Source organism: Aricia agestis, chromosome 11, assembly GCF_905147365.1.
Source record: "Aricia agestis chromosome 11, ilAriAges1.1, whole genome shotgun sequence".
NCBI classification, from domain to species: Eukaryota; Metazoa; Arthropoda; class Insecta; order Lepidoptera; family Lycaenidae; genus Aricia; species Aricia agestis.
Genome location: NC_056416.1, coordinates 6,089,450 through 6,101,921, shown reverse-complemented (window position 1 = coordinate 6,101,921; position 12,472 = coordinate 6,089,450). Strand labels below are relative to the sequence as shown.

At 37.2% G+C, this 12,472-nt stretch overlaps 2 protein-coding genes across 4 annotated transcripts in view; both read right to left on the bottom strand.

Moving 5' to 3' along the window:
* The window catches only part of LOC121732130 (NAD(+) hydrolase sarm1), a 97,065-nt gene extending 91,389 nt beyond the window's left edge, over positions 1-5,676 (bottom strand). The window contains exons 1-2 of one of the 3 annotated variants that reach the window (XM_042121938.1): positions 5,190-5,676; positions 4,698-4,921 (exon numbers count right to left, since the gene is read on the bottom strand). In XM_042121938.1, the coding sequence (XP_041977872.1) occupies positions 4,698-4,921; positions 5,190-5,667 (702 nt within the window). In that variant the 5' untranslated portion in view covers positions 5,668-5,676. Of the gene's footprint in view, positions 1-19; positions 429-4,697; positions 4,922-5,189 lie in introns of those variants that run through there. The other 2 variants (XM_042121939.1, XM_042121940.1) reach the window with 2 other exon arrangements.
* Positions 5,677-8,642: 2,966 nt separating this feature from the next.
* On the bottom strand, positions 8,643-11,097 carry LOC121731805 (C-type mannose receptor 2-like). Its single transcript, XM_042121442.1, has 5 exons — positions 10,988-11,097; positions 10,635-10,901; positions 10,062-10,259; positions 9,301-9,540; positions 8,643-8,920 (listed from the first exon to the last, which is right to left on the bottom strand). Exons 1-5 carry the CDS (start codon positions 11,040-11,042, stop codon positions 8,718-8,720), a joined length of 963 nt encoding a protein of 320 aa, XP_041977376.1. The 5' UTR covers positions 11,043-11,097; the 3' UTR covers positions 8,643-8,717.
* Positions 11,098-12,472: the final 1,375 nt, after the last annotated feature.

Genomic DNA, 12,472 nt, shown 5'->3' with positions numbered 1-12,472 from the left:
ATTGCTAAACTGTACTCACCTGACCAAAGAATCTCTCCCTTGCTGCTGCTATACTTTCGTTCGGTTTATCCTCCGACTTCTGAGAAGTTTTCTCCTCCTGATTGTCACTCTCTTTCTCACTCTCCGGCACCACAGTCTGCTGCACCTTGTCCTCTACTACGGTACGCTCAAATGGCTCCTCGGCCATTACCACTTTTTGCACTTTATTCCCGTTAACTCCGTTCGATTTCTGTTCCTTCTTCTTTTTACTTCTCCTCTTCTTTTTCTCGCGGACACGATCGGCGGCGCAGCACTGCACGTTACCCATGTCGGAGCATGTCGGTTCGGCTCGGTCGTTCGGTCGTCGGCGTCGGCGCCGGCTCGCGGAATGAGCCCACCCCGGAATAAAACGCCGATCACGCGAATGCCATCCGCGGAGGATCGCGGCCGAAAGCCCGCGCGTGCCGGCCGCGATGGCGTCAGCCCGCCCCGCCCCCCGCGCGGCAAGGTCAAGGCGTCTCCCGTCGTGGTCAGCGCTCATGAACCGGGTACCGTGGCGGTATCGATCACGCGATGTTGACGACTAGCTGCCAGGGGAACCGCGGCCCGACACGATCGTGCATTTAATTAAAGTAGATAGCGCTTTATCAGTACCCCTGCATTTCTAAAATTGCTTTTTTGTGGGCTATCATGTTTTTATGTTTCATAGTCTGTTTAATATGCAAATTATAGAAATCGCTGGGGCAAAGTTCGCTGGCGATACGCATAGAAATATCATTGTTTGTTGTCAGTACTTGTACTATTATCTATTCTGTGGTTGTCAGGTAAAAAATGTAGGTATTGTGAAACATAACCTCTACATAGTAACCGGTGGTGTTTGCGCGTGCGCAGTGTTTATGCACTGTTATCGGTCGCGATGCAACTAGCTCACGTGGTTGAGTGCAAATCACTCGTAATACTATTCATGACCATCTGGAACTACGAAATACAAACGATGCCTAATTACTTACTATAAACTGGTTGATAAAATGTTACACATAAGGAAACTACTTAGAATATACTCAAATAAATAATACCTGCCAAAGTAGTTTTATAAGAGTGGATTTACTAAAGTCGTGCTAAATCTTAATGTTTATCTTATCAGAATAGTTAAAGGCGACGTATATTGATCGAATCTACCCACCTTTATGAGTAGAGCATTAAATTGTTAACACCTAACAATTATACAAGTCAACTATAGTCCATTTGTTTTAGTACAAATTAATTTACATTTTATTAGCGATAATGAAATAATAACTGTGCTTCTGTAACGGGCAATGTAACACGATACTGCTATAAATATCAATTTACACCAACTTAACAGAGTTAGGTACAGTCATAGAAATAAAAAGAAAAAGAAACTTACTATTGGCTTGAATTTAAGGTAAATAATGTCCAATGCTTTATGCTACATTCTGAAGCTGCTTAAAAGTTATTGATATATGAGGACAAATTTTATAATACAGTTTACTAAAGAAGGAGTATGATTATGTAAACGGTAAACGACATAGAAAAAAAATAAGTTCAACATTGTTAAATACCTATTTAAAAGTAGTAATCAAGAATACTAGATATTAGATAGTGTAAATAGAACTAGATAAATAAAATCTTATACCGTATATAAAATTCTCGTGTCACAATGTTTAATGTTAGGCCGCGTACCCCTCCGAAACGGCTTTACTGATTTTAACCAAATTTTATATGCATATTCAGTGGGTCTGAGAATCGGCTACTGGGTACTTTTTATATTGATAAGTGCATTTGTTGAATAAATAATAGTAAATTATTACAACTCGAGACTGACGGCGACCATTGTTTGTGCGACGGGATAGCGATGGACGTTGCCATGGTGACATACTTATTTAGTCACTTCAATAAAATAATACGAACGAAATACTTTAAATGGCAAAGAAACGTTTGCTGGAACAGCTAGTAAAGTATAAAATAAAGCAACAAGAATGAAAAGAAAAGTAGGTTGCATGCAATAAATCACTAATTCTGTTAACTATATTATAATACCATGTAGTTTAGGCATAAAAAGTGGTGAGTTGGCGTGGTAGACTGAAACAACGCGTTCGTTAACAATTTTTCATGTCAGTGAATCATTTTACATCACGAAATAGTTATTGTCAAGAAATAGAATGAATACTACGGTCTGGAACATTGCCCGAAGCAAACGGAACCACGGATCGCTGATTTTAAAGAATTGTAATATTGTTTATTTTCGAATAATTGTTCCTTAAGTACATCATGGCATGGGGTTCCTATTCTCTATTTTATTTCATTTAAAGATCTTCAACCAAATCTCTATTCTCTGTTATACAGGCTAGAGCATGCTAGGTTCTAGGCACGGTGTATGATACTCGTTGGCATTATCTCATCAGAAACAAGTAAAATAATTGTAAATGAGGATGTTTAAGTACTAAAACTTTTGATTAATTGTTGTCGCATCCATCTTCTCAAATTGTGTTTAAACCGTAAGTTGACCCATTGCCTAAAACAAATGCTAATTCCGAGTTTCTTTAGAGCCGGTAAATAATAAATCATAAATAAATAATACTTTATTTCAGACTTATTTTGTCCATAGATTTGTAAGACCGGAGGCCCAATCCCCTACCCTTTTCCTTTCCCTACCCTCCCCTATTTCCTTCCGTACCCTCCCCTATTCCCTTCCGTACTCTCCCCTATTCCCTTCCCTACCCTCCCCTATTACCCCTTAGAAGGCCGGCAACGCACCTGCAGCTCTTCTGATGCTGCGAGTGTCCATGGGCGACGGAAGTTGCTTTCCATCAGGTGACCCGTTTGCTCGCTTATTTCATAGAAAAAAAAAAAAGTGACATTTAGTAACAATTGGCTTAAACATACGTATTAAGTAAGTAGTGTTAGTAGTCATCAGTATATTTTACGATATCAACCCTATTCCTATCTCCGTCCAGTGTTTGAATGGGACAGTTTAATATTTTAGAGGCAATGACTCTCAGAATGCTGTTTTTACTGCTACGAAGTCTTTGCAATAACGATGCTACTTTTTAAATACAAGACAGATATTGATTTATTTATATTTTTAGTGAAAACGTATAATTTATGTGCTTCTGGCTGTGATCGTAGGCTTCTGGTGAAATGGTTCCGAGTTATTGGGTCGCGTGGGATGTCGAAATCTGGGTCATACAAACTTCTTCACACAGTGACCTTTCTATGCATGGGCGTACCGAGGGGGGGTACCCTGGATCATTTTGACGTCCCTACTAAGTATATTATCTAGTACTTTTATATATAAAAATCAAAAATTAAGTAAACGAATTTTTGTCATTTGTTTGCAATACAATAGTTATACAAGAAAAAATTATATTTTTTTTTTATTATTTATAAACACCTAGCTTATAAAAAATCTGATTTGCCCCCCCCTGGCCCAGAACCTGGGTAATTTGCCCCTCCCTGGCCCAGAAACTGGGTATTATGCCCCCCCTGGCCGAGAACCTGGGTACGCCCATGTTTCTATGTGATCTTATAGTATCAATAGAATAAAATAGTCTAGTAATGTCTGCTGTCCTTTTTATGATGGTCAAAATGAAAACAATATAATATTATGTTAAATATTAATAATTGTTAATGTAAACCGAAGAAAGCGGAATAAAAATTAATAATTTATTCATAAGCAATAATGCTGATTAGGAATAATAAAGATTCAGGAATATAAAATTGTTAATTGATTTTTTTTTGCTTTTTTGATTTTACTTGCTCGGTATTCGATAAAACACGAATAAAATGACATTTTCTAAAAATGATTCCTAGCTAGATCGATTTATCGCCCCCCAAACCCTCTATTATATACTAAATTTCATGAAAATCGTTGGAGCCGATTCCGAGATTCCAATTATATTATATAATATACATATCTACAAGAATTGCTCGTTTAAAGATATAAGTAACATATTCGTCAGATATATTTTTACGGACTTATTTGTAGTTAATTATAGTATTTAGTATTTAACTAACAATGACGAATTCTCAGCTACAAAAAATGGTTTGAACTACAAGAGTAGGTACAGATCAGTGATGACTCAAGACCAACACTAGTCATTTTAGATTTGACTACATCCTTGAAGATGACAGCCATTTATTGTGTTTGTAATTATGATAGACTGCGTAGGAAATAGAAGATTTAGGAGATGCTCTTGTTCCTGTTTCTACTTATCTTCTTGTTTTGCTGCTTCTGTTACTGACATCGTGGTAGTTATTATCTCCCTGTGCTTCTCAAAGACGAATAAATTACCCAACTGTTATTAAACTAAGAATTTGACAGATAACATTTATTATGAAGCTGATAAGTAATCAATATTCGTCTGTGAGTTCTGGTTCTGTATTTTTTATGCATTATTAGGTACAAAATCGACAAAATTCCTGGTTATACGGGCAGTACTTTTGTCGATTCGTTTTTATTTTAATCTTAATTTATGACGCCTTAGAAAATAATGGCTTCAGATGTGGTAGAGCGTAGAGCTACCAATGAACACTACATACTGTTAAGCGATCATCCTATGTCTGCATAAGCAGCAACTTTGCCGATAGGACATTAACCTTAGCTTTAAGAATAATAATAATAATAATAATTGATTATGGTTTTTAGCTTGCCAATGCAGTCACTATTGTCGTCATAAATAATTCAAGGCAAAACTTACCACATCGGCTTCAGCATCGCTTTCTTCTTTTGCGATTGCTACCCCCTTATTCAGCTGCTGTTCTGCCTCAGTCAGTTCTTTCTCCAACTGCAGTGTCTCCAGTTCATATTGTGGAGATGTTTGAAGTTCATCAGTGTCGGTAGCTGCTGCCGGTTCAGAGAAATGCATTTGGTGCACTGGCATCTTCAGCGAGAGTGGACGCACGTTTAGGCCCGAACGTGACCCTGAAAATTTAGTGTACATGATGGCATTTTTGTAATCGTAACATCATTAAAAGTGGATAATCAAATATATATCAGACGCATAAAAAATAAACTGAACAATTTAGATTTTCCGTGTTAAAGCCGTAATTTTTATCCTCATCTATATATACGCTACTGTAATAATTAATAATTATGTACGAGGGAAAGTCTGAAGGTTGGATTTTTTTTCATAAATTAGCTAATTATTTATTAAAATTACTTAAAATAATGAAAGTTATTTTTGCTTTACCTCTCGGTCCAGCTTTTTTGTTCTTCATTAGTTTACTTGATTGCGCGTCGATTAGACCAGATGAAATTGGCCTCATGGTGATTCTATGAAGACCAGCCCCAGGTAGAAGAGATGTCAGAACTCTTTTAGGTTCGTCAATGTCTGGACTACGTCTGTATTGGTTTAACGAGATATTGTCCGCATCTATATCGAGCAACGACTCTTCGAATTGCTCAAAGTTTTCAAAATCCAAGTCGCTCGTGGAGTCCTGAGATCTAGTTCGAAGGAACTGGGTCTGATTGGATAATTCCTTTTCAGGGGATGAAAGACTTCGGGCAACATTGCTCTTGCTCTGCTTGTCCCTCGAATCGTTGTCTTGAGGAGTCGAAAAGCTTCTCGGTAGCTGGCTTTTGAATCCTTGCATCTTGCGCTGCTGGTGCTGATTCGTTCGGATGGCGATCAAGCTCTTGCCGCGATTCTGCGACGGTTCCTTTTGCATCCCGCACTGTTCACGTCCTCAGCGTTGCGGTGGTTTTGCAGAAATGACTGAAACTATTAAACCGTGTCTCGACTGGTGTTCCATGCGTGTCCACCTCGTATTGAGTTACCATATCGAATAACAGGGCCACATTATATGATACGGCACAAACATCACGATCTCTACTCCTATTTGAATCGGTTTACAAGAATACTGTAATAACACTGATGATCGATAGCTATATAAAGGTCGCTCTTGAACATACATTAATTTAATATTCACTGCTTACACAACTTTTAATTATATCTTTTATTATGAATAACGAGTTGTCCAAATTATTTGGATGGTGTTGATACGTGTGATAATGTATGCTCGCGGTCTGGTACAATGCCAGTCTCGTGGTGCCCAAAAGCATGGGCTTAATATCAGTGGGTGGACAACTTTCACTTTTTTGGTAGGTTCCAGTACGTAGGACGTAATTGTAGCGCAAAAATTTAAGCAACATGAGTGCCAACCTTAACATATTTTTATGTTCCTTACGTTTATTCTACGTACGTTACAATTCTAGATTAATTCTTGAGGTAAGTAATATTTTTGTGCAATATACCTACATTATTATATAGCGTTCGAGTTTCTCTGCCTATTTTTTTTTATTTAAAAAGGAACCAAGATAGCTCACAGTCCGTGTAAGAATTTAAAAAAAAAAACGATTAGATTTTATATGATAAAATATTAATTCTAATTTGCATTTGCAGCAGAAGGGCTTGTTTTTTTTTATTAAAAGAAGGCAGGTCACTGTAGCCCTGACGTCACTGCGATCCATAAGGATCTATTGTGACTCCTTCACACTAGAGTATCATCCCCAACCCAATACTGCTCATAAATTTAACGATATGGTTGGGGTTGGTGCCATGAATTTCCTCTGTGGATGAGTATTCGTGGCGACCAAGGTGCTTGTTCCTGCTCTGTAGTAGAGCAGGACAGTCGAGGAGAAGGTGAATAGGTGTCTCATCCTCTTCCTCACAGAATCTGCAAGTCGTTATGCTAAAAATACTCATTCTGTTTAGGTGTTTGTTGAGCTTACAGTGCCGTTAGGCTTCTGGTAAGGATTCTTAATTGGTTCCTACCCAAGGTAAGCACTAATTCTGATAGTTTCTTGTTAAAGCCAGGAATTAGTGCCTTGGAGTGTTCAAGGCCAGGGGTCTTTGACCATTGCTTGACTTGTTATATATTTTTAAAATTTGTTTTAAAATAAGTATATTTGTTACTAACAGACATCAGTTGTTAGTTGTTGTATTATTAAGCTAACACAGATCGGACTATTCTTCTCAGCAATAACGATCAATACTGCTGTAATCACTTTTTCAGGTTCACCGTCCACGGTTAAGAAATGTTTAATCTTCATAAAATGAAATGCAGCTAATTTGTAATATAGTCTGATTTGATATACAGCTTTAAAGTTAAAACAAAATCGGCCAAGTGCGAGTCGGACTCGCGCACGAAGGGTTCCGTACCGCCATAGAGCAAAAGTAAGCAAAAAATTGTATTTTTTGTATGGGAGCCTTAAATTTTTATTTTATTTAAATTTTATTATTAATTATTAAATTATAAATATAATTGAGGATTCACTACATAAATGTTAAGCCTGTGGCCATTATTGATTAAGAGCAAAAAAGGCTAAAAAAAATTACGTTTGTTGTATGGGAGCATTTTATTTTTAGTATTTGTTGTTATAGCTGCAATAGAAATACACAATCTGTGAAAATTTCAACTCTATCTAGCTATAGCGGTTTTTGAGTTACAGCCTGGAGACAGACAGACAGACGGACAGACATCGGAGTCTTAGTAATAGGGTCCCGTTTTACCCTTTGGGTACGGAACCCTAAAAATAACAAGAAATGAAATAACAAAATATATTTAAATGCGCCAAAAAACATTCTTATAATTTAATTTATATTTAGTATCATGATTGCAACGAAACGCCATCTTTATGTCATTTTTAACACCATCAGTGCCATTCTATCCATAGTTTCTTAAGTATACTACAAGGTGGCGCTTTAAGCCACCTTTGAAAAAAATTGCAGGCTTTAGGATAAATTGACGATCAAGGAAAAACATAATATAATAAATAATAATTTGTTTCTTAATCTCATGCTAAATAAGCTTATGAGGAAATAAGTCAGATATAATATTCAAACATAATATTGTTATGAACCGAATCAATTATTGACTCTACACGCTGAAGAGTGAAGATCGAGGATAAAGCGAAGGTTAAATGATGCACCTTTAGGTGTCTAATATTTTAATCATACCATTTCAATAATATTACAAACGCGAAAGTTTGTGACTGTATGTTTGTTACATCATCATTTGTTACATCTTGACGTAAAAACGAATCAACGGATCTTGTTGGTTTAGGTTGGGTTGCACCAACTAACTTTAACTATAACTGTAACTTTAACTACAAGGCAAAATGTCAAATCTTTGGTTAAAGTTAAAAATGGACGCCATCAAGACGCCATATTTAACCATAACCATAGAGCTCGACAAGGTTTTAAATACACTTGGCGAAAAAAGGAACTAACGCTGTCATCATACAAAAACGCAATTTTTGTCAGTAATTCTCCTTTACCAGCAGCGCCCCCGCCCACGTTCATTTATAACCTTGTTGGACCAGCTGTCATCTGTCAATTTCTCCGGTCAAAGTTAAGGTTGAAGTTAAAGTTAAAGCTAAATTTAGCCTTAACTATAACCATAACTTTAACTTTAACCACGCCTCTGGTGCAACCCACCCTTACTATTTTAATTAATATTATATAAGTACGCCTTTTGCATACTATTTACAAAAAAATTACTTTCCTAAGGCGCTCATCTCCTATATATTTTATTTTCATCCGATTTTCCAAAATCCGAAATCTTATACAAGCATAATATTTTGTATGATCGAAGGTTGCTGAATATTATTCTGTAGTAGGTTTATAAATAAAAATGAAAAGTGTTCCAGAAAAATCTATTTTTATAAATACTTATCGATATAAAAGTTTTAGGCCAAAGTATAATTTTAACATTAGCTAGTCCGCGTCATCTGTTCCGAATTTCAGGTCTATGCTCAACTTGAGCAGGCTTATTTCATGTTCGCATATGAAAATAGCTTCGTCTTCACAGTTGACGCCGCTGAGAAGAGTGTCGTTAGACATGGAGCCGCATATTTTATCGTTTCCCTCAGGTTGTCCCTTTGCCCAGTTCTTGTAGCCGCTATCGTATAGAGGAACACCTGAAAGTGCGTCAAAAGAGCAGTTCATTAAATTGTTAAGCCAACGTTTGTCAGTTTCTAAACAATCACAATACAAGTCGGGTCACGGGTGCTGAAGAAGTCTACTCATCACGGCCCAATACATAAAAATCTAAGCAGAATTTATTTATAGCGTTAGTTTTTTTGGCTTCATCCAAGACAACATGCTTATATTTTTTATGTATGAAGGTTCTTGTCCCTTATGCGGGGTTTACACGGGTGACTATAGCCGCACGGCTAAAATCGACCCGTGTAAATCCACCATTAACCCGCGAATACGAATGATGCTGAATGAAGAATACCATGGTTTATTACTTGGGTACCATAACAGAGTTATGCAACATTGTTAACTTTTAACTTACTATGTGTAGTTTTCCAAGTTCCAATTTTCTTGAACCCAAGATGTATCGCACCGGAGTACTCAATTTCGTTATGTGAAGAAGCTCTGTCCATCAGCTTCGCCAAATATTTCGCCTCTCCTTGTGTATTGGCGATGGCCAAGTATGATTGCTCCATTCGGCACACGGCGTACGCGTCGCTCCACGTCCTGGGTGTTAAATGCAGCTTGTAGCATCTTCCCAGGGTATCCACGTACTCGTAATCTGAAAATTTCAACGTTTCCGACATAATTTTAAACTTGTGGCGGTAAAGCTTTCATTCAAGCTACGAACATTCAAGTATTTTTTTCATTGGGCTGGCTTTTTTCGGAGATTTGGCCCTAGTCATTCTTGATTAAGGTTGCCAAATTGGTTAACTAATGCCTGTTTTCACCAACCGCCTCCTAACGCTAAGTGGTCCCCTAGCGGCCATTAAGGGTGCATATCCTTCACGATTTCACGAATTTTTGTGTGTCACGTTCGCCCTTAGGGCGTAAGAACTTTTGCTTAACATTACTTTTTTTTAAATGTGTTTGTTTTAAGAGATATTTGACCCGCAAAGATCGCTAGGGAACACTTAGCGTTCGGAGACCGTTGGTGAAAACAGGCATAAATCTTCTATCATCAGGCCAGTTCCTAATCCAGTGGTAGGTGTTGACCTACTAGGTCAGGCAATAGCAAATTAGCAAGATATATTTTCTCAAAACTGTTGTTTCTAACGTGTTCGGAATAGTAAGTTCATTTACCTAGATCAGGAATGTCACAGAGAACATTCCATTTCAGAGATGTCTCTGTCTTCTTGCAGAGGAACAGCAACTTGGCATCGCACGGGTAGTCATCTAGGAGTTCGTCGGAAGCGTCTAGAGCAACGCAGTCTTCAGTCCCGTTGTAGTCATCTGGCTGGTTAGGACGCCATTTATGGTACACATCTGCCATCAACGTGCCTGAAACAGGAAAATAACATTACTTCATTGCCGACGGCTCTTTTGAAGTGTGTTGTAGATGTCGCACAATGTTCGCCGTCAGTCTCGAGTTGTAATAATTTACTATTATTTATTCAAAAAATGCACTTATCAATATAAAAAGTACCCAGTAGCCGATTCTCAGACCCACTGAATATGCATATAAAATTTGGTTAAAATCAGTAAAGCCGTTTCGGAGGAGTACGATAACTAACATTGTGACACGAGAATTTTATATACTTATAAGATTATACAATACTACATATTACAATAGCAAATTTTCAATATAAATACCTTGCTTACAATAATTGGAATAAAAAAAAAACAACATTTAAATAATAACAAGCGCGCACTCACCATCAACTGTTTCGAAAATATAATGAGAATAGGGCTTCGATATTCCTATAAAAAGTCGGCTGAATACGCCGACCGTCTGCCTCAGATGCTGCATGACAATCCTGGCCTCGTCGTCATCAACTGGGTAGAAGAGGCTCGCCCCCTCAGCCTCACAGACTTCCCTGGCTGCTGCCCAACTCCTCCTCTCGAAATGCAGTTTGTAGAACGCTCCTGTCCCATTTATCGCCACATAATCTTTTCTGAAGAACTTGCTATTGATATCAGAATCTAAAACGAAATCAACAGTAAAGTGTACCTAAACACTCAACAAATGATCACTACACTCTCCTTAATAGAGAACACTAGCAACTTACACACTTCTTTGTACGTATACAGGAATAATAATAAGCAAAATAGATTTGTTTTCATTTTGCCGCTTCTGATAAGCTACAGTTCAGACGACCGTTCCTCGCGACGCGGCGGCAACATTCGTCTCATATTTACATAATATACTTGATTCTTTGACACATACTACTAATGTACATAACTAATTTATATTTATGTAAATAGCCAAGCTGATTGACTGATTCATCAACGCACCGGCCGTTTATCTAAATCAGGAATTAGTGATATCCAAACATATTTTCAAGTTTTTAGGTTTTTTGACACTTTCAGAAATAAGGAAGTGAAATTTAAAATGTAAATTATGATATTTTATAGATGGTGGGTAAGTATACTAATAACAAATCATAAGAAATCAACTCCTTTCTGGGTTTATCCCTAGTGGATTGTAGTTTCTAAAAAAAAACCAAAAATGTAGTATACGTAAAAAAATGAAAAAAAATTACAAAATTACACCCCTAAAGTGATTTGATTAGAAATGACATGGCCAATGTTACTAAAAGCTCGAAATCTTTGGAGTTGTTTAAAAAAAAATTTACTCTTTTTTCTAATTTTACTCTAAGATTTTTTTCGTTGATTTAAAAAAAACATTTTACGTTCATATTCATCACGCACAAAATAGCGCTTCATGATTGTAGAACGTTAAAACAGTTGGAGGCGTCATCCAATGATAACCTCTGCCCTCCAGGAGAAATCTATCAACAATAAGACAATAAGAATAAAATTCCAGCAAAAATATTCACTCGATCGGTCAGGAAATAGGAATGGAAACAAAAATCATCATCATCGTCGTTGTTAAAATTCTTCCTTCATCTGCTCGCAAGGATAAAGACAAGAAATAGAGGTACCGCTACAAGAAATACAGTATCACCACACCAACCGATAGCCTCTATTTGCCGATTTGACGCTCAGGACGAAAACATCAATATCGGATTTAGGGTTTTGTATGGCATTACTAAATCTTATCTTCTGGTGGCACATGGTTGAGGTACTTGAAATAAAGATGAAATCATGCATAGTCTATAATTTTCGGAATTTCCTGCGGGTTTCCTCATATATAATAATAATCGAACAATTGCAAAATATTGAATTCTTTTTAGGGAGATCGCAGACGACAGACTTATATATGTATACAAGAATTGCTCGTTTAAAGATATAAGATTTAGACCTTTGATAATTACTTAATTATATCATGGTAAAACAGATCAGATATGCGACATAGTGACTGTCGAATTACGAATAATGACTTAATAATAATTATAATTAATATAAAAAATAAATTATACGTGGGAGAGCCATGCTTCGGCACGAATGGGCCGGTTCGGCCGGAGAAATACCACGTACTCACAGAAAACCGGCGTGAAACAGCGCTTGCGTTTCGCCGAGTGAGTGAGTTTACCGGAGGTCCAATCCCCTACCCTATTCCCTTCCCTACCCTCCCCTATTACCCTATTCCC